Raw genomic sequence first — 20,967 nt, forward strand, 5'->3', positions numbered from 1 at the left:
CGTAACAAAGGAAAGAATGGGAAAGGGAACAGAAGGGAAAGATACCTCATGCCACCAATGCCAATTACTTGAAAAAATTTTTAAAAAAGATATGGTAAAATAACCTAGAAATTTTTATTCTGCCTCTTGGCAGGAACAGCATTCACTGGCCAGGTTTTGCATAGTGCTGCACATTTTAAGAATGTGAGAACTGTGACTTATGTGAGGAAATCACTTGCCAGGTGAACAGCTTGGGTAGCTGTGTCACACAAATATTTTAACATGTGTGAAATGGCAAAAGCCAGCTCAGAAGTCATGCACACACAGTCACAGCTGATATAGCCTTGGCACAGTAGGTAAAGTTATATTCAGACTGGAAGTTGCTTAAAATGATACCAAAGTGTTTTCCTGTTCCACGTCAGAATGAAAATGAAACATATAAAATAGCTTATAAATATATGCATTTAATAGTTATATTTCTTCAGAGGAAACATAATTGCTCAGAGTTTGGGGATTTCTCCTTTTTATATAAATGGATGATGTTTTACTGCATAAAATATATTCATAAATTTAATGTTTGGGCTGTTAATAACTCTTTAAAATAGAACACTTGACATCAAAAAACTGTAGCCAGAAAAAATCAAATACAAAATTAGTATGACTTTAGGACTGGTAAAAAATCTTCTACTGAAAAAAACCATACCAATGTGTAATTATTTCTTGTTTTCAGCTTTTGTTTCAATTGTACACAAGTTATTGAATGAAATATGATTGTACCCTGCTGAAACATAGATTACACAGAGTATATTAGTTAAACACAATGACCTGTAACAAGGCTAGCAGTCGAAAAAATACAAAAAGACTGCAGAAAAGCAGGTATTCTTGAGTTGCAGAAGTCTGCTCACTAACACAGCAATTAGTTGTTGCAATAGCTTTTTAATTTTAAGTCTTAGTAGCAAAGACCTGTTAAAGGTCCTTAACCATCCTGCAGGTGTGATATGCTGGGGTGAAATATACTTTATGTTCTTTATTGTGAAATTCCAAGCCTTATTTTATTATAATCAACATAACATATTATAAATAAGCTTACTGAAGACAAAGTGAACCCAATTTTTACTAGTGCTGTGTCACAAAAGCAAATAACTGCTCTCATAAATTGCAGCACATACAAGGAGCACGAGCCTTTCCCTTGACAAATACCATTCAATAAACTGAATTATAGAATTTCCCTTGCAAGTGTAAAATCAATTGCACTATTTTCCTAAAAGTTTTATATCCCCCAGCTTGCAATTCAGCACTTTCAAAAAAAAATACCAAGAGGATCCAAGAAATGCTGAGTACAACGTATCTTCATTTTTATTATAGAATGTAATTAGTAGTCAAAGATTTTACCCCTTCTAGCTACCAGGAAACTAAATTGACATCATTTCCTTGAATATACATGAATTTTTAACTGAACCTTTAATTTGAGTTAAATTTGATTTTATTACAAGAACCTACATGAGACTTCAGTGAGAAGGCAGGTCACTTGCAGACAGGGTTCACTTTTAAATTCTCTACCATACTCAGGCAGGCTCAGTGTATGCAGTTTCCTCTTAAAAACGTGCTAAATATTAAGGCTAAGAATGCCTATTTCCTACGTGAATATAGCCCAGAATTTCAAAAATTATGCACTCCAATGTGTGATTCCTGGCTAATATTATTAGAAAAAAAATATTCCGTTTTTACAGATCAAAAATATTTCTTTCCAAAATACTGGGTGTTTGCTAAAAATATCAAATTAATCAAAATTTTATCAACCCTAATACAACCGTATCAACCCTAACACTTACTGCTGTGTTTCATAGGAACACAGCTAGGCAAATGCAAAGGCATGAAAACTGACAAGTGTCTATTTTTCTTTTTTGGTATAACCCCTTTACTTTAAAATGACCCTTTCAAGTTCATTGGGATTTGGATAACTTTTCATTCTAAGCTCTGTCACAGAGTAGGCATTTCATCTTATTCTCCTATGGGAAGGCACAACACAAAACAAGGTCACACACATAGAAAAGGAAACATTTTTTCTGGGATTAAAAAAAAAAAAAAAGAGTCTTCCCTGAAAGAGGTAATAAGAGGATTTCTGCTGAGAGCCTAGGTCATTTTAGGAAAATTATGTTTCTTTCTATGTACATACATAAAATACAAAATCACTTATATGAAACAGCATCCGAGCACAATGATGAAGTGGGCAGATTTTAATTAGATTTCAGAAATCATATTGTAGAGTTGTGTGAACAGTTTATGTCTTCAGTAATAAAAAGAAACTATGATGTAAAATTCCATTAATCTTCAAGTAGAAGATCTTTATGTTCACGAAATTCCATGCTAATAAAACCAACCCTTCATTAATTTCATGGATATTGTCTGCCATATTTACAGTAGCTGAACTTTATAAGGTTGTTCTTACTAATTTCTCAATATATTGCTGGGAAAATAAGGTGTAGATAACCAATAAACCCAGAGAATTTAGTGAAAGCAATCCTGCAATTCTTTCTAACATTCAATAATAATTAATGTATATATCACATTATGAAAGAAGAAATATTCTTCCTAAAAAACACAAATTTATTTTAATATATTATCAGATATACTAATCACATTTTTACAATTAATTCTAAATTTCAAAAAACTTCTTGCACACACATACACTCACTCTCTGATGACAGTGTATAAAGTATCATCTGTCTTTTGCCACAGTGGGAAACAGTAATTCCCTAATACTTAAAATTTCATAGTTATGTACATAGTTATAGAAAGATTAGGACTCTACTCACAGAGAAAGCAAAGGAAATATTTTGAGAGAGACAATACAGACCGTAACAAATTAAGCACTGCAATGGTCAAGAAATATCTACTGCCTGCTCTGTAAAAATATGAGTGGTCCTTTGCTAGTTAATTCAGCAAACCTACCTCACAACTGAATGTGTGAGAATGCACGAGTGCCCAGTGTCTGGGATAAATTAAAAGCTGGAATCCTGCTTTGGAAATTTTTTTTGCATCTGCTGTAGAAATAAAAGTCCTCAGCAAAAAAAGTCTTCCAGCAGGAGGCTACTGAGGGGACAAGAGGATCTAAGATAGCTACGAAATTGATCCGTGAGAAAACACTGAGATGAACAGAGACTTTTACTAACAAAAAAAATTACTTACACAACTATAATGGCCTAATCACAAATAGTCTTCAAGAATAAGCTATTTCTAGCTTCAAAGGCAGTGATTGGAGTACATGGTGCAAGCTTGTCTAGTTACAAAAGTCAAGCTCTACTTGTAATAAAATAATTATAGCAACAGGAAGAAGATGAAGAAATTAGATTGGTAGGAGAAATGGGCTTTATTTTCTTCTCCTTGGGAGAAATGTGCTTTATTCTCTTCTTGCTGGGAATTACACTCCCTGTCATCTTAAAAACATAATTTGGATTCAATCTAATGTTTTAATTGATATTTCTGAATTGCATAATTTTCAGAAACTTTAAATAAATAAATAAATAAATAAATAAGCGCACTTTGCTCTGAATTTTTAAATCTATTTATAAATTAGCTTAATTGTTGGATTGTCCAAACAGGCTCTGAGAATGTTCATTCAATTCTTTCCTCTGCTTGAGGGACTAAACATAAATCTTGAAGGAAGCTGTTCTCTCCCTTAGACAATATTGTTGATGATGCAGTAATTTGAATGGCAAATATCTTGGGGAGAATGCAATTTTTTTGTGTGTGTGTGTGAAAGAATAATGTGAATGTTTCATAATATTTAAAATAATGATTTATTTAGAATAAAAGATTCAAGTAATTATTCATATAGAAAAAACCTCCACATTATAAGACTTTTTAAAAAATCGCATATTTGATTTGACTCCACTTCCTATGAGCTGTCCCATGCATTACGCCATAAAGTTTGACTTTTTCCTGTTTTCTGGCTCAGTGAATACTTTCACAGGTCACAGTAATTGAAACAGGATGATAGAGGAGACTGATGGGGACCTTCCCTCTGTCCTCTCCTCACCTCATTATCTCCAGCCTCAGACAGGCTCATACAACTGTGAGGAACTGGTAAATATTAGTGCCCTTTTTCATTACCATTATGTACTCTCTGTGTGTTTATAATTCATTACTTGCTAAAGGGTAAAATAACAATTGTTTGTAAGCATGACAAGGTAGGAAAGGCAAAATGATGACCTGGAAAAACCATGTCAAATAATCCAGCATAACAACAAGGGCACTGGCTGCAGGGAGACTGCTGCTCTTTTGTTGCTCATTTCCTCCGGTTTCAAAAATGTTATTTTTTTAATATCGCTCTGAATGTTTTCTGTCACAGACAACTATTAAGGACATACACCTGGAGCTGTCATGAGAGCCCCACTCATTATTTCTGCTAGGGATTTTGTTTTTCAGAATATTTTTTATTAAACAGGCTATTAATTGAAAAAATTCCATATGTACACATTTGAGGTCTGCCAGACATGACAGAATGATGTGTTTCTCAATAATACAGTTTAAAGCCTAAACAGACTTTCAAAACAAGCATAATGCACATCACAGACATCTAAATTGGGTAATAAAATTTAATCTCTTTATATGCAAATGCAATCCTACATGCTATGATATCCAAAAATATACAGATGTACAGGTTTACAAGAGCAGTGACTAATTTGTGGTTAGTGCAGATGCAAGTTTACTTGCCTTCTCAGCACAACAATATTACAACACCTGCTGCAGGAAGGGTGATGCAACCTAAAGCTCATCAGCAGCCTCACTTTGCGAGCAATTACAGATTGCTCCTGTTATTAATTTTAAATGGGCTACCTTGCATTGTTTACACAGATTTTTAATTGCACACAGTACCATGCCCCACAAAATTCCATGTGGGCCTTAGGTCCTTTAAGCACTGCTATATCTGAATTATTTCAAAACATGTTAGTTTACTAGGAGAATCAAGCTGTTCTGAGCCTTAAAAGGGCACAGGAAAATTCATAACATCCAGAGGACTGCAGTACTGCAGAAGGGCACCTACTGAGAAAGCTAGCAGTAATTGAACAATCTTTTTGACAAAGGGGAAAAGCATAAAACAGTCTAATACCTAATGTTCTACATATGCTACACCATTGCCCAAAGCTTTTATGCATTGGCGTAAGTATAACTGCAAATGTGAAAATGCTATAAAAATCACAGAAAAACAAACACACAAAACAAAAAACAACACCAACAAAAACCCCACAAACAAACTAAGCTGTGGTTGGTATTTTAAATTTGCAAATATGCATGCAATTTACATGAGGATTATTTTCTCTGCATAGGTCTTTATTTTTTCCTTGAAGAGAGAGACTTAAACTAATCTGAAGCTGAGGCACACCATGCATGAACACACAGAATGCAGACTGGACTGAAAAATTCCTTAACTACCCAATCAAAATTTATGTCCAGGTAACTCAAATTGATTTTAAAATCAGTCCTCTTAAAAAGACATTAATTCCAGAAATAAATATGCATGTGAGATGTATCAATTATATTTTAATATATTAAAGGTATGTGAAGCACCTTACTGCATTAATACTCAAAAAATCCTATCATTTACCATTGCATATTCAGGTCTCATGATCTTTTTAAAAAATTATAATGAACAAATACTCTTTTTTTAATATATTTTTTGCCATCCTGAGTACTGTTCACCTCTTAATCACTTCAACAGTTGCTAGAACAAAGACATTATTTTACTGTCTTCCTTATATGAATATCCCATAGTGATGCCACAGATGTTCAGCCCTCAGGGATTGATTTCAAGCCTAGAAGTCCAAGAGAATCACATGTGCAAGTACCATTACCTTCCAAAGGCATCAGCTCCTCGAAGAATCACTTGAAAGCAGTTTTTAAACTCAACAGGAAAGACACTCAACTCAGAGACATCTCATAAGAACTATAATGATAACTTAGTCTAGAAAACATCGCCTGGAATTGAAAGCCTGGTTGAAGCATAAATCAGCTTTAGAAAGAGAATTAAACGAAGCTTTGCCAAAATGAATGTCTGGCTTGGCCCCTCAGACTGTGCTTTTCCATCATGGCCTATTAACAAGTAGTGTATGTTTCTGATGTTCAGCCTTTCAACTACAAGGAAATTCAAAAACTTGGCAGTGGCATAAAAATCTAAATGCATTCCACAGGACAAACAAAATGGAAAGTGCAATCTTTGGATAAAGGCAATGCTAGGGCAGCCACTGTAAGACAAGAGCCCAAAATTCCCCAGTCTTGTACAAACAAACACTGCGAGACATCACTGCCTGCAGGAACATTAAAAGCTGCTGCCTCAGTGCCAGGTCTGTGCCGAGTTTTGGCGCTGGAGAGAGTGTGAGAGATGCTTAAAGAGGAGAAGGGGATTTGCATTTGCAGTGCAAGCTTTAGCCATTGCAGCAACCACAGCAACTTCACACTCGACTCCCATTTCCAGGGGATAATTCCTGATCCCTCCCCGTGGCTGCACAGCAAAGAGCACAACACAGGGAGACTTGGCCAGTTCAGTTCAAGAAGTTACCATCAACTCCAGAGTAGAAAAATTTCCTGTACTTTGAGAGTTTAGGAGGCTTCACTCCTATAGAAGGAGTGTAGTATTTATTGAGACTGTGACACAAATACCTATTAATGGCTAATATTTATTTCTGATTTTAGCACTTTATAATATAGAAATATCTAAAGATTAATCTTACATGAAACGCCAGCTACATCCTACATCAGTCTTTGCAACCACTTAGCCTTGTTTTATTTTTGGCTCCCATGAGAAAAGAAACCCTAGGACCTCCTCTCTTCAAAGACAAAAATATGTTCTGGAAAGAACTAAAACCCCACATCAGTTTAGAAACGGGCAAGCCCCTGCTTGTGGATGTTTTTCTGTCTGGGTTTTGGTCTGTTTTCTCTTTTTGTCTCTTGTACAAGGCAGCATAAAAAGGATTCTTCATGAGGAATTGCTGTGTTGTTTACTGCAAAAACAAAATGTGCTTTTTTGTAAATACAGCTGAAGAAAATAAAATACAAGAAAATTTCAGAATCCTTATGTTTTCAGAAGAGCATTGTCATTGGGAAACCAGATGGAGCAAAGGTATTATCAGGAATGATAATAGCAAACCATGAAGCCACATTGGATTTTCTACCCAAGAACAACACCCTGCATTGATATCAGTGACAAGGACAATACTGAGACATCCTCTCTCCTAAACTATTTTTTACTTGACCTTCTACATTCAGTTACTTTCAGTTACAGCCTTTACTAGTTTTGGACTGATGATTCCTAAATTGGCAAATATCTCATAAGAAAAAATGTTTCATTTGGGAAATTGAAGTTTAACTAAATTCATGAATATTCTCAGGCTTTCAGCAGAGATTTGAAGATTATCTCCTGTTTACCTGGCATCACCATTCATATTGTTTTTATTATTAATTCCACTTAATATCTGGAAATGTATAATTCTTGTCTCTACTATATTATCTGCATATATCACCCTAATTTAATCCTTCTTAAAATCCTTCTTCTGTAAAGCTCCAATGAGGTGTTGCATAAGTTTAATGTCAACCAACTTCCATGCTGCTGTAGAGATTTTAATAGACTATAAAAGAACAGACTTTCTGACATTCACATTGACTTGACTCAAATTATTTCTAATTTATTGATAAAATTAGCTTCTAGTTCTTTTTAGAGCTTGATAAATTCTAGCTTTAATTTATCTAGAAAATACAGTTATAAAGACAGAGAGATCTCCAATCTGCAAGCCCTTAATTTCCTAAGAACTCAATATTGACTAAACCAACTTTTTTAGTTTAAAACTTTCCTTGATAACTTTCCTAGCAAGAAATATTCTTGAATCTATTAAAAAATGCTCGATAATTTAAATATATACTAAATTATATATTAACAGCATGAAGAACACGGTTCTATAGGCAAAGTTATACTTGCAAATATAAATAAGAAAGGGGAGAAATTATTCTAAAAACAAACAAAAAACCTGGTTTTGTCTATTTGGTGTAATCACAAAAGTACGCCCCTGGAACACTCGAAATCTCAGAAGTAATGCAGATACTGTTCAGAATAAAGCAGATGGTCACAATATGAAATCAGGTAGATATTCTGGAATCTTCTCTTTTTGATTTTGTCCTACCAAAGCAGTATCTATGTCTGACTGTTATAAGAAAGTTTTTTCCACGGTGGAAAAAAGTGGAGCAATATGCATTTCAGGAAAGGCTTGCTATGACATCAGCACTATCAGTATTACTGGAGAGTTATAAAAAAAGCATCAAAAATATCAAAAAATTCTGCCCCTTTTCAACAACAAACAACAATCAGTGACATTGCAAAAAGCAGGAAAAAATAAAAGAAAAGAAAAAACTCAGCTAAACATTTCATGAAAATGTTTCAAAAAAGCATAAAAGGACAATTTCATACACTGTTTGTAGGCTGTGCACACTAAATACTAAATATTCATTTAATTTTAAAACACATTATGATGCAATTCCATGTAATTTGATGATAATTTTATGGAAATTGACAACAAATGCATCCACAATAACAAACATACCAATGTTGGCTGCATCAAGAGCTGGTGGAGGCCTCAGTGGCTGTTTCTGAAGGGCTTTTTTGCCACCTGTCTTCTTTGCTGAGCTGCTGCCTTGAGGCTGCTGTTGGTCTTCATCCTCAGCAACAAATGAAATTACACCTAAAACAAACAGATACCAGGTGTTTTATTGCCCAGGCATTAGCTTCACTAAAACAGACTGCCAGACATGTACAAGTATTTCCTCAGTTCAAAACTAATATAAAATGAAGTAAAACTTCCACTCCAGGTGTCAGCCACCCAATTATAATTCATGATGTTAAAAAATACTTCTTAAGTGAGTACAAGGAAATTAACCATTTTTTGTCCCCAAAGTGCTCTTCTACTTGCCTGAAGAGATTCATAATAAACACCTGAAAAAGATCAGTAGAGGAAAATAAAATACAAACAAGGACTTCATAAAAGTTACAAAATCTGATGGTTGCTAATTGTATCTTTTTCCCAGCTCAATTTTCTGTGCACAGTCTTGATTGCTTCTGTTACTTCTTTTTAAATCACAGTGCCTCACTCTAGTGCTGTGAGAGAATAACTGTAAGTATGAAAATATTCCTGTGATACATTCTTGTATTGTATGCTAAATTTAAATCAAATATTTCAGGAAGATAAAATACAGAGAGACTGCAAACCCCGAATTTTAAATTGCCAAATCTCTATTTAATAACATAAAATCAAGTATGTGCAGGGTGCCTTCAAATAATATTAACGGTATTCTGGATGATTTGATATACTGGCTTTAAATTAGCAGATTTCATTTCTTCTATTTTGTGCCTCTGTCTAAGAATTTTAAATCTACACAAACTTTTGGAAATACCACACAATATTCTACTTGCATCTAAATTACTGTCCTTCAATGTTCAAATACATTCTGGAGAGGTTCTAAGCCAAAATAAATACATTTTGCTGGTTTAATTCTTGCCTCATATAAAATCTGAGGAGGTGAACTTATTTTATGTTATTATATAGTAAGAAATGCTCTCGTTTGCAATTATTAGAATTTATGTGAAACATCTCCAAAAGGGAATTTGTTCATTGTGTCTTACCCAGGACTTGGGAAAACTATTATTAATGGAACTTTTAAAATTTGAAATGGGGAATTCTTATGAGAGTCCCAGAACAATTTGATTTGAAAATACCTACATCTAATGGTATCCTTTGTTTCTGCAGCTTTGAGAGGGGCAGAGGTGTGACATGACAAACACTGACAAACTATCCCTACTAAGAAGGTTTACATTAAATGATTAAAAGGAAGAATCTTTTTCTTTGAGAGACAGTAACTGAGAAGCACAGGTATGAAGCACTTAAGTTAAAAACAAAATCAAAAAATGGAAATAGGTTTAAATTCAGAGGAACAATATAATATAAAACCTCAAACTTAAAAAAAAAATTTTAATCCCAAATTTTCTTTCATTAAGAAAACTCTACTTAAATACAAATAAAATAAAATAAACTATTTAAAAACAAACCAAAAGAATTTCAAAAGAAAAAGTTTTAAAAACTACTAAGATTACTCCCAGTAAAAACCTTGGGTCCAAATAAGCAGAGGAGTGACTGCAAATTGAGGAATTTTTTAATCTTAAAGACAAGGCAGATGTGCAAGAAGGATAAAAAGATAAAACCATTATGGAAAGGATAATGAACACTGAATGAATGAATCTTGATGTAAGAGTACACATGGAATGGCACTAATAGGTAATGGATCATAGGATAAATGACTAATTAATGACTAATGATCATAGGATACTGACTAATTAATCTGATTTTATATCCCAATATATGATCCTAGTATTATTTGGGTCTATTGAATCACAATATTAGAGACAAGCAAAGTGTAAGAGAGAATTCATTAATTTTAAATACCAATCCCTGCCATCAATATGCTTGAAAGATGTCAACAATTAGAAGACAATGAGTAAAAAATGCAAAATTATAGCTTTGAAGTTGATCAAAAAATCTCAGCTAAATGCTGAAAATCAATACATTCATAAATTCTACCAACTTCTTTCAATAAAGATTATCTTGCTACACCTAATTTTAAAATTTTAGTAATTTTTCCTTATAGTTCTTCTTTCAAATCACCATGGAGGATTTTCTTTACCCATTTTTTGTATTTCAGAATCATGAATTATCCATATGTGAGTACGGAGAAAGAGGGACAGGACAGGAGTGATCACAGTTTTAAGTAAAGAGATGGTAAAACAGAGTCACTTTTGTCCTTTGCATAAAGTGTGGCCTCAAAAGCATCAAAATAATTTGCTGAGGCACTTGAATAATTAATTTTTATTTGCAGCAAGTATTAGAATGCTTGAAAAGTTCCAAAAGAATAAATTAGTAATGCCCAAGAATATTTCAAGAGCTATGAGAGGAACTATGGTAACTAAAAACTACTTGAATTGCTAAATCACTGTGCTGATAATCCACCGGTTGCATAATCAAAAAATCAGTGAAGAATTTCAGTATAATTGCAGACATTCCCTTTTCCTCCTTTATGAAATCCAGATCTCAAACAAACAGAATTGATAACAATGAGGTTATAATCTTGATTGGTAAAGGTGACTGAAGTGGTGAATACAGACCTCTGCAAGGCTCTCAATGAAAACTGTCAAAGTATTTCTAGAAAAATTAATGAGTTTTACTATAATTGGCATACATTTTATAGCCCACTTTATCTGCTTAATCTTAAAATATTAATAAATTGTTTTTTTGTAATTTTCACAGGCATCAAACTATCTACCAGTGGCTCTCAAAACTATTTGAATTTTTCATTATGGGAAAATAAAATAATTTCTGGCAAGAACTGCAAACAACAAAAGAAAAAAGTGTATTAATTTCATGTCAAATCTAAAATGCAGAATCCTTTATCAGTGAGGACAGTACATAGTATGATCTGCATGACTTGAGTCTATAAATTAAGGCAAAACACTTTCCTAGGAAGCATTCCTAATTAGAATACTCTCCTGGTTTGGGAGTAAATGGTGCAACTCACTGACCCCTACTGGATCCTAAGATAGCAAATGATACATAAATACATTAATTTATTCAAATTATGGGCTACAAAAATATTCTTGTCAAGAGATGTTTTACAGGATGGGAAAAAGAGTTTTATACAATGAAAAGTAATAAAAAGTACTTTGTGCTCTATGAAATCATAAATAATACATTGGAAATGTGCAGAAACACTGCACCAAAAATGACAGATTTCAAATGACAAATACAAAAAGCAATTTTACATTTTTCATGCAGTTCTGCTGAGCTTGGCTCATGTGCTTTTAAAGAGCTTTGACACAGAAAGTTCTGGTGTCTTGGAATGCACAGTCATCTTACAGAACTTTTACTCATCAATGCATCTCATTTCTCATTATTGATGCTACAAAACAACTGATAAATAATAATCTTTTCATGCACAGCCCTCAGTGTTTGGGTTTGGGTTTTTTTTGGTATCCAGTTGCTCAGTTCTGATCCCTCTGTCACACATTACACAACAGTGTAACTTGCCAAAATGTCATGGTAGACAATTTTTAAAGTATACATTCAAGACCAAAGCAGACTTCACCTACATCCCAGAAATACACTTCCTGTTGATTCAACTGGCCACAGAATTATGCCGTAATCTATTTTAGAAAACATGACTCCTGAGCTGTCCTTTTGCATATATAAGATACTAAGCTTGCATATATGATCCTAAACTTGTAAAAACTGTAATACAAGTATTTCTAGAATTATACTGAAAATTAATAATTAAAATTTACATACATTGAGGAGGCTTGTTTTTGCTGACACATCATTCCTTTAAAGGTTTCGTGGTCAAATATCATTGTATATTTTCTAGCTTCGCTATTCAGTGTTGAAACATTCTATACAACTACAGTCAACATATTAATAGCAAAGCCTTGCTTTCTATTGCTTCAAAGAAGATGCATCCCTTTAAAAGGAGGCAGGCTGTTTTATTTCTCAATAAAATTGTAATTACAACACCCCATGTTAGACTCATTGGCTATATACTACACACCCCCTGTATCAATGAATACAGTGAAGAAAGCAAGAAATGCTCAATGCTTTCCCTTCTGTATAATCTAAATGGAATATTTGAAAGATACATGGTGTGCATGATTACTTTCTGCTGCAGAGAGATGATAAAAGTCCACAATATCCCAATATTTTAGCTGGAAAAAAGAACAGAAGGCCATATGGCCACAGAAGTCATCACACAAATCCGAAAAGATATAGAAACATTTGGCTTGTGGTTTAAATATACCAACATAAACTTGATCCAGTCTTGGGAGTAGGAGGAAGGGTTTTTATCTCTTTCTGGGTTTTTTTTCTGGCCAATGAAATCTACGTACCATTGCTACCACTGGAAAGTTCCACAGAAGAGATAAGATAAATTAAGAAGATGAGCATAATTTATGTAGCTATTTGGCCAAATTTTCTTCTTGTAGTTTTTCTATTGACAAAAAAAGGGATATTTACTGTATCTACTGTATCCTACAAAGCTTTATAATCTCTATTTTTCCTAGGGAAATCTCTATGATGAGACATGTAAATTCTATGGAATTTCTGTAAATCCTACTACTTGTTGGTATACTAAGATTAAATTAATTGCTCCCTACAACAATGAAAAAAAATGAGAATAAGCTTAGTCTCATAGAGAGACTCTCCTCAAGACTGCTCAAGGAGAAATGAGCAAGTGAAAAATCCTGCTGCCAACTATCATTCATATATGGATTTGCAGCATTTAATAAAGAGGTGAATCGTTTTGTAAATAATTCTCACTGCCTCTTCTTAATGTGACAATGAAATCACAATATGGAAGGGCACAGGAGCCTGCAGCTCCAACTGCACATGGATGGATGGATGGATGGATGGATGGATGAATGGATGGATGGATGATGGATGGATGATGGATGGATGGATGGAAGGATGGATGATGGATGGATGATGGATGGATGATGGATGGATAATGAATGGATGAATGGATGGATGGATGGATGGATGGATGGATGGATGGATAGTTGGATGGATAGTTGGATGGATAGTTGGATGGATAGTTGGATGGATGGAAGGATGAATGGAAGGATGAATGGAAGGATGAATGATGGATGGAGGGATGACAGATGGATGGATGGAAGGATGGATGGAAGGATGAATGATGGATGGAGGGATGACAGATGGATGGATGGAAGGATGGATGGAAGGATGGATGGATGAACGGATTGATGATGGACTGATGATGGATGGACGGACGGACGGACGGATGGATGGATGGATGGATGGATAGATGGAGTGTGTCAGGGATCATCTTTCTGGGCCATGCCAGCAGCTCCTCCAGTGCACTCTGGTGACCCAGCAGTCATTCACAACAATCAAGCAACCAAAAGAGCCTTCCAGTTTTCTCTGCTACCAGTGAATTGGACTCGTCATCATCATGGTGATGTGGGTGAAAAGGAGGTGCTCAAAGCAAAGAGGCAGGTGCTGGAAATACAGCACAGGCTGCAAGCAACTACAAAGATAATCTTTCTCCGTCCTGGGTATTTATGATTCCATAGAAATATTATAGCAATCAGTAGATCAATTTGAAGAATTCCAGCAAAGACACGGAGCTGTTTTTTTTTTTCTTAATGCCAGTGTCAAATAGATAATAATGATAAACAAATAAGTTCAATCAACTCATTTACAGGCCAGAATGTTTTGGCATGATTTACACCACCTCACTACAACTGTCCTACAGCTGCATCTGACAGGTCTGGATCATGCTGCCTTTTTTCCTCAATTTAAGATTCTAAGCAGCATGAAAAAGCACTGCCTACTAAACAAAGATTTAGTTTAAAAAATTAATGAAAGGTGAGACATAAAGTCAGAAAGCTCCTTTGCAAATGCTAGGGAGTTGTAGGAATAAAAGGGCACTGACTATGAAAGGTGTGCAGGTTTTTTGCACAAGACATATTCAAGTATTATGAGTTTTGCTGTATTCTGGAAAAATTCTGGTCTATTCTGTGGAAAGCAGAAAATAAAAAATTGATAAAATATAAAGCAATCTGTAGAAGATGCTTCATCAAACCTAAAGAAAATTGCTCAATTACTCAGAAAACAGACTCCTGAAGAACTTTATGTAGTGACAGAATCTTATTTGACATGTTTATTTGCTATTATTTCCATGTTAAAGCTGTCATGCACCTACAAACTAGCTGAAGCATGTAATATTAGCCTTCTATTGGAAAGCTTCCAAATGGGCTTTAGAAAATAACTGGGCCCATTTTTAGCTTAGCAACCATAAAACAGCAAGACAGAAAGCAAAAGCAGCATAATTTTGCAGCTATATCATTTTGGATATAAAAGGACTTTGAAAGTAAATGAAAAATGCAAACCCTTTGCTCAGTACAACAACTTATGAGGTAAAAGTTTTTCTACTAGAATTTATTTTGGTATGAAAAAAACAGTATTAGAACAGCAAGGCTACAAAGTTTTACACTGACAAGTTAGGAAGTTCTAGAATTGAAATTATTCATTGGCACCATGACAGAGTCTTCAGCTCGGTATCAAAATAGTTGTTCTTTTTTTCCTTGCAGGATAAAATTTACTCCCTCTGCAGATAGCTTTGGAGCATTGTTTTTTATTTTCAGTCATGTGAACTCCCCATGGATTATTTGCTTCCTTCTAAACAAATTCAGCAGACTGAATGAAGAATAATTTTTTCTTTTTTTTTTGGGGGGGGGGGGGTGGGGGTGGGAAGGAGGTGAGTGTTTGAATTATACTTTTCTTGTAGTATCTTGAACCTAGAAAGGATTAAGATTCCTGAGTATTGCCTAATTCTCACTTGAATCACCTACATCTTATCTGTGATCCTCAAGACTCAGGCTGGCAGTGGAAAGATCCTGAAAGCCAAAAATGCATTCATATATTGATCTTTGATATTGAAGTTTCTCAGGACCTGGAAATTGTGCTTTGGAGAACAAATTTGACTTCCCAGCCTTGCAAAGTCTGAAGCAGACAGACTTCCATTCTCCTTGAAGCCACAAAGAAAGTATTTCCTAAGACGTTACCTTAGGTAGGACACATGGTAGTTAGATTTACATCAAACTTTACATCAAACAGCAAAATCAGCTGCTGCTTTTCAGACCTGTGATAGTAGCCTCTCTTCCCTCCACCCCTCTCCTTGATACAGCAGCTGAGTGATTAGAGAGTGTGCACATATTTCTGTGAGAGAGACAAGCCTGACTCTGTTCCAGGGGAAGGATGAACGTGATTTCCTGAGGTAGTGATTAAAGCAAGCCCTGAGCCAGGGGGTGGATTGTAGATAACTGGGCCCTGGGCTTTTCAAAGGATAACGTTAGCCTTCTATCAAGTTATTTTAAAGCATAAAATAAATGAACTTTTCTGAGAAAAAGGGCAGATATGGCTTCCCATCATTTGAACCAATAACTTTTTGTTGGGTTAGAGAAGCTGACTGTTCTCTCTTTTTTCACTCGGTGAACATATAATACTTCAAGACATAATGGGAACCATTGTGATAGAAGTCAAGGGAATGAGAGAACATTGGAGATGTAGATCTGAACATGCCATCCATGTCCCTTTGAAGGCATGACTTTTATCACCTGGTATTAATTTGCTGTATGATAGATCCCTTGGAGCCTCTTCTGCTGAAACTTTCATTATATATAAAAGAACTGGGGATTTTCTAAGGCAGAAGAAGAGTCTATTCCTAAATCTTTAATGCTTAAAAAAAAAAAGGCATATATTAAATATAGTACATCCTCAATATTTCCTGGTGCACATTTTTGATGGTTACAATTTCATTGAAAGCTGATTCCTATTCATATGGCACGATATTTTTTTTCCAGGGCTACAGATCAGGGAACTGAAGTCTTCAAGTGGCACTAGGCCAAGCCTTGTTACAAGTATTAATTTCTTTGCACAAATCACTTGTGAATCGAGATGGCATTATTAGTTACATATCAGGTACTAAAAACAAAATGGCCAAAGGAGCAAAGTAGTTTGACATCCTCAGGGACAAGACCTAATAGGTTTTTAATGCTGAGAAAACAGCTGTCATTAATCTCAATTGTCCAAGAATGTAGCAGAATCAAGTGCTTGGAGTTAGGAACCTACAAATTCAAAACTACACACACTAAGCATTTTGTATTGAGATATTTCTCCATTACCAGGAAACCTTCTGTTTAAGAAGTTCAAATCTTTTCCTGAGTGCTATTCAGTTCCTTTAGGATGGTCTCTTCTGTTTCCATAATTCCCTCCCAAACACCTTTGTACTTTGCTGAGAGTTAATACAATACTTATCCTACAGGGAAGACAAAGACTGATTGTACAGTTTCATTCTGAAAACCATGCTTCTTACATTATGAGGTAAATAAGGAGCACAATGGAATTTTAGAACCATTACTAAACATCTAAAAATTATGAAATCTGAATTGTCGCCAAAAAAGAAAATCAGGACAAAATATTAATTATGGGATGCTGACATTGGTTAAAACAATCAAGAATTTTGCTACTATATCATAAGAATACCATTATAAACATGGATGGATGCAAATTACGTACAATTAATTCTAGATCTCCCTAGCCTCCACATATGTCAAAGAAAGAATCCAGTTCACTGCATTCTCTTTGTGTACTCTTGTCTTGTGGTCAACAAATTGAACATTAATTAAGGGGAAAAAATCACATTCTGGTCTCTGCCTTTATGTCTTTGATTCTAGTAGTGCTAACATAACCAAAGGGATTCAACAGGCTTTGGAAAATTAAATTTAGATCCACAAACTTGGTGTTAATTCAAAAATCATTACTTCCTATTTAGTCAATTTTCATGAGACCAATCAAATGCATAAAGTTGTTCATATGCTGGCATTTTTGAAGAACCTGACCACATATTTAGCAGTAAGATACCTTTAAAAATAAAAATATGAGTCAGCTTAAAAACATAAAACACCAGTAATGACAACCTTACTTCCAGAAAAAAGGTTATGCAGAACAAATGCAAGTACCAGGTGTAAAAGGATTAACCTGCTAATTTATAGGGATATTTTATATACTTGAGTTCTAAATGGTACCTTGAAAGACTCCTCGTCTGCAGGGACATATACTCAAAGTGTAAGCCGCGGTGTCCTCTGGGTTGACAGCCACATCAGGGGCACCACTCAGCATTGAGAGATTGGAATACACCTGGGGAAAACAAATCCCAAAGAGGAAAACTCATCAAAAACAAGGAACTGTTGCAAGAACACCATCAAGACATTTTCCATTCTACCTGCTTTGAAGAGTAGAAAATATGGTATCAGTAAGTGCTAAATTTTACGCAAATGAAAGAATACACAGTATAAGAGAAATGCTGGTACACACAGATCATATCAAGCCCAAAAAGCCAGGAAAAGGCATCTGTGGAAGAGGCATTCAGTTCCGAGGCATCCCCAGGCAGGGCTGCCCTGTCAAGCATCCAAGAGAACACCTGCATTCTTCAAAGACTTCTTCTGCAAAATTAACAGCATTGGATGTACAATCACTTTTAAATTAAATATATTTGCTTAATATTTTCTGTAGAAAAGAAGCCAATTCTTAAATCATCTTTTCTTCTGATACAGACAATCATTGCCTAGAACGCATTCCCTCTCTGTGGTATTTATGTTACTGTAATTCCATTTTCAGGTGCTTGTTCTTCTAAATTCAGAATTTCTTTTCCAAGTAACAGATGGAAAAAAAAACTGTAAAGCAACGGTCTTCCTCTTCCCCAATAAATCTGCATTTCAAACTGAATATTGAAAGTCCAGCAACCAGAAAGAATAGGAAGAGACTATTGGGAAGAGTAGTACTTTTGGGGAAAAAAAAAAAGTTAAAAAGAGACGGATGAAAAGTCTCCTTGAACTGGCATTTGGAGAAAATAAATTGAAAACCAAAATCTTTAAGTTGTCAACAAAGAGCGAAGCATAGGAAAGGTGGGGTGGTTATACAGTGAAGATGGGGAAGATTCATTTATTAAAACATAAGCAATAAATTAGCCACACTCCTACATTTATGGACTATTCCATTTCAGTTTACAACAAATGTACACAAAAGTAAAGGATAAGTACCTAAAAGTACAGCTAGGATAATCAAAATGACAGCAAATTACTAGGGATAAAAATAAGATTAGTTAAAATGAGATTTCTATTTAAGGAAAAAGTAACACGGAGACAGAAGGAATGCAGGATACATGTGATTAATTTAAATTGGGTAAAAAGAAGAAGGGTAGGGAAATACATTTTCAATCAAAGACTGGACATTCCAGACAAGTTTCTATCAAAAGATGTCAAAGGAATACTACTGGCATGGTTGACTATAAACATGAAATGCCTATGGATTGCTGATGAGTAAATATGGACTGAAAGTTTGATTTTCAGTCATTCAAGGAAAATTTTGGACACTTTTTCAGAGTAGTGAACTAACAGAAGCAAAATTATTTTAAAATGAAATTTTCAGTCTTAAGGATATGACTGTATAACCAAATAGGAAAAGGCTGAATATAAGAAATGAAATGATGTTAGTACACACATGGCCACTGCTTCAGTGTTTTATCCAGATCCTGTATCAAGTGACGTGAAGGAATTCTCCTTTCCATGTCCTGCATGAGATTAAACCTCGTGGGATCAGATGCTCACTAAAACTTGTACATAACTGATGTCAACCTCAGTCTGCTGTCATCTTTCCAACCGCAGTCATTAAACTCATATTCCTCATGCTGCCCGCTATTCCAGAGCTATAACACAAATACTCACCATTAAGGAATGACCCCCATTCATTTACCAACCCTATTTGTCTCTGTTATTTAAGTTATTCACACCTTAGCCAATCTCCAAGCAGTGGTCACAACAATATAGTCTCCTTCTTCCAGCCTCCTGAGAAGGTTTATGGTTGTGACAGACATCACTCACCAGGTGCCTCTCATGTGTTCCCTAAATAGAACTTTGTCTTGCTGCAATGGCCACGTGATTTATCACCTCTGTTACTGAGACTAATTAAGTGATCAACTTCAGATGACAAATGGATACTAAAAGTGGGTGCCCAGGCTTGCCCATGCACACAGGCAATTTATCCTAGTATCAGAATTCCTACCAAGAATCATTCTCATTTGTTCACAGACATTTGGGATTCTAATAGAGCATAATGTTGTATAACATGTCTCAGCTTTACTGCAGGCCTATTACAAAATAACAAGACATCCAGGAATAATCAGAAAGTGAAAAAGCTGGAGAATTTAGAAGTACACATAGGGGAAAGTCCAGAAATTGCAGATTTTTATAACAATAAGTAGTTGCAAAGATTTCATAAGTTTAGAAGAAAGCTTTGAATGAAGTAAAAAAAGAATTTATACACTGTAAGCTTTAAGTTAACTTTCTTCTGAATATCAGACAGAGAGCTATTTGTTACTATAATGCATTTTTATGAGGATTATATGTAAGAACAGGACACAATTTTAGTCACAGATGTGGCACTGAATAACCTTATATCCTATAATAATCTACAACACTGTGTTCCCAAAGGTACTTTACTATGCCTAACAAAATCTTCTATGGATAACTATTGTTAGGAAAATACATTTCAAGGAAGAAAACAGGGCATAAATTGGGGTGCTTTTATCAACAAAAACAAAAATAACATTGATTTACAAGCTATTCAAAATGAGTCAAGATATGGAATTACTTCTTCCAGTTTGTGGCAGAGGCAGTTTGTCAGCTTCTGTCCTGATATGCAATGAGAGAATGATGAACAATTACAGGGAGATTAACCAGAACCCACACCAAGGGTGAGGCTGCAGAGATATGTACTTACACACAGTATTTATACTGAGAGAAACAGACAGAGTTGCAGGTACACACCAAGGAACACACAAAATTTATCAGGCATAAATAATTGCAGTTCCTTAAAATATGTGACATCATTTCACTATCACTCAGGAAACCAGAATTGCAGAATAATGCAATGGAGCCAAAATGTAAATTATTATTAAAGTAATCACTGTGACCCTGCCCAACATTTGCTCAAATTAATCCATACCCAAGGATTTGTTTTTTTAAATTATAGTATTCTCCATTGTCCTATACATCAAGTCATTATTTATACACAGCCAGGAAGTATAAATGTGTAGGTATAAAATGCTGCAATTTAAAACCAACTTATCAGTCATTGGTTTGAAAACTCATTCTGCAGAACTGTAATATGGGCATTTAACATGAACAGAAATAGAAAACCAAACTTCAGAATTACAGTAACTTTTTCTAGAGCTGAATAACCAAATAAGCATAAATCAAAAAACTTCAAGCCAAAGTGATGAATGGATGTAAGAATACAATCAAATATATTTAAACTCCATTGTCTCTTA

At 34.8% G+C, this 20,967-nt stretch overlaps 1 protein-coding gene across 1 annotated transcript in view; it reads right to left on the bottom strand.

Annotated features, from left to right (window-relative positions):
- Positions 1–20,967, bottom strand: part of CFAP47 (cilia and flagella associated protein 47) — a 263,998-nt gene that overhangs the window by 112,310 nt on the left and 130,721 nt on the right. Inside the window, exons 49-50 of the mRNA XM_066176999.1 lie at positions 17,666–17,777; positions 8,571–8,708 (exon numbers count right to left, since the gene is read on the bottom strand). Of these exons, the coding sequence (XP_066033096.1) occupies positions 8,571–8,708; positions 17,666–17,777 (250 nt within the window). The remainder of the gene's footprint in view (positions 1–8,570; positions 8,709–17,665; positions 17,778–20,967) is intronic.

The sequence above is a fragment of the Chamaea fasciata genome, unplaced genomic scaffold, assembly GCF_029207755.1.
Source record: "Chamaea fasciata isolate MVZ Bird 193981 ecotype frontalis unplaced genomic scaffold, bChaFas1.0.hap1 SCAF_2, whole genome shotgun sequence".
Lineage (NCBI taxonomy): Eukaryota > Metazoa > Chordata > Aves > Passeriformes > Sylviidae > Chamaea > Chamaea fasciata.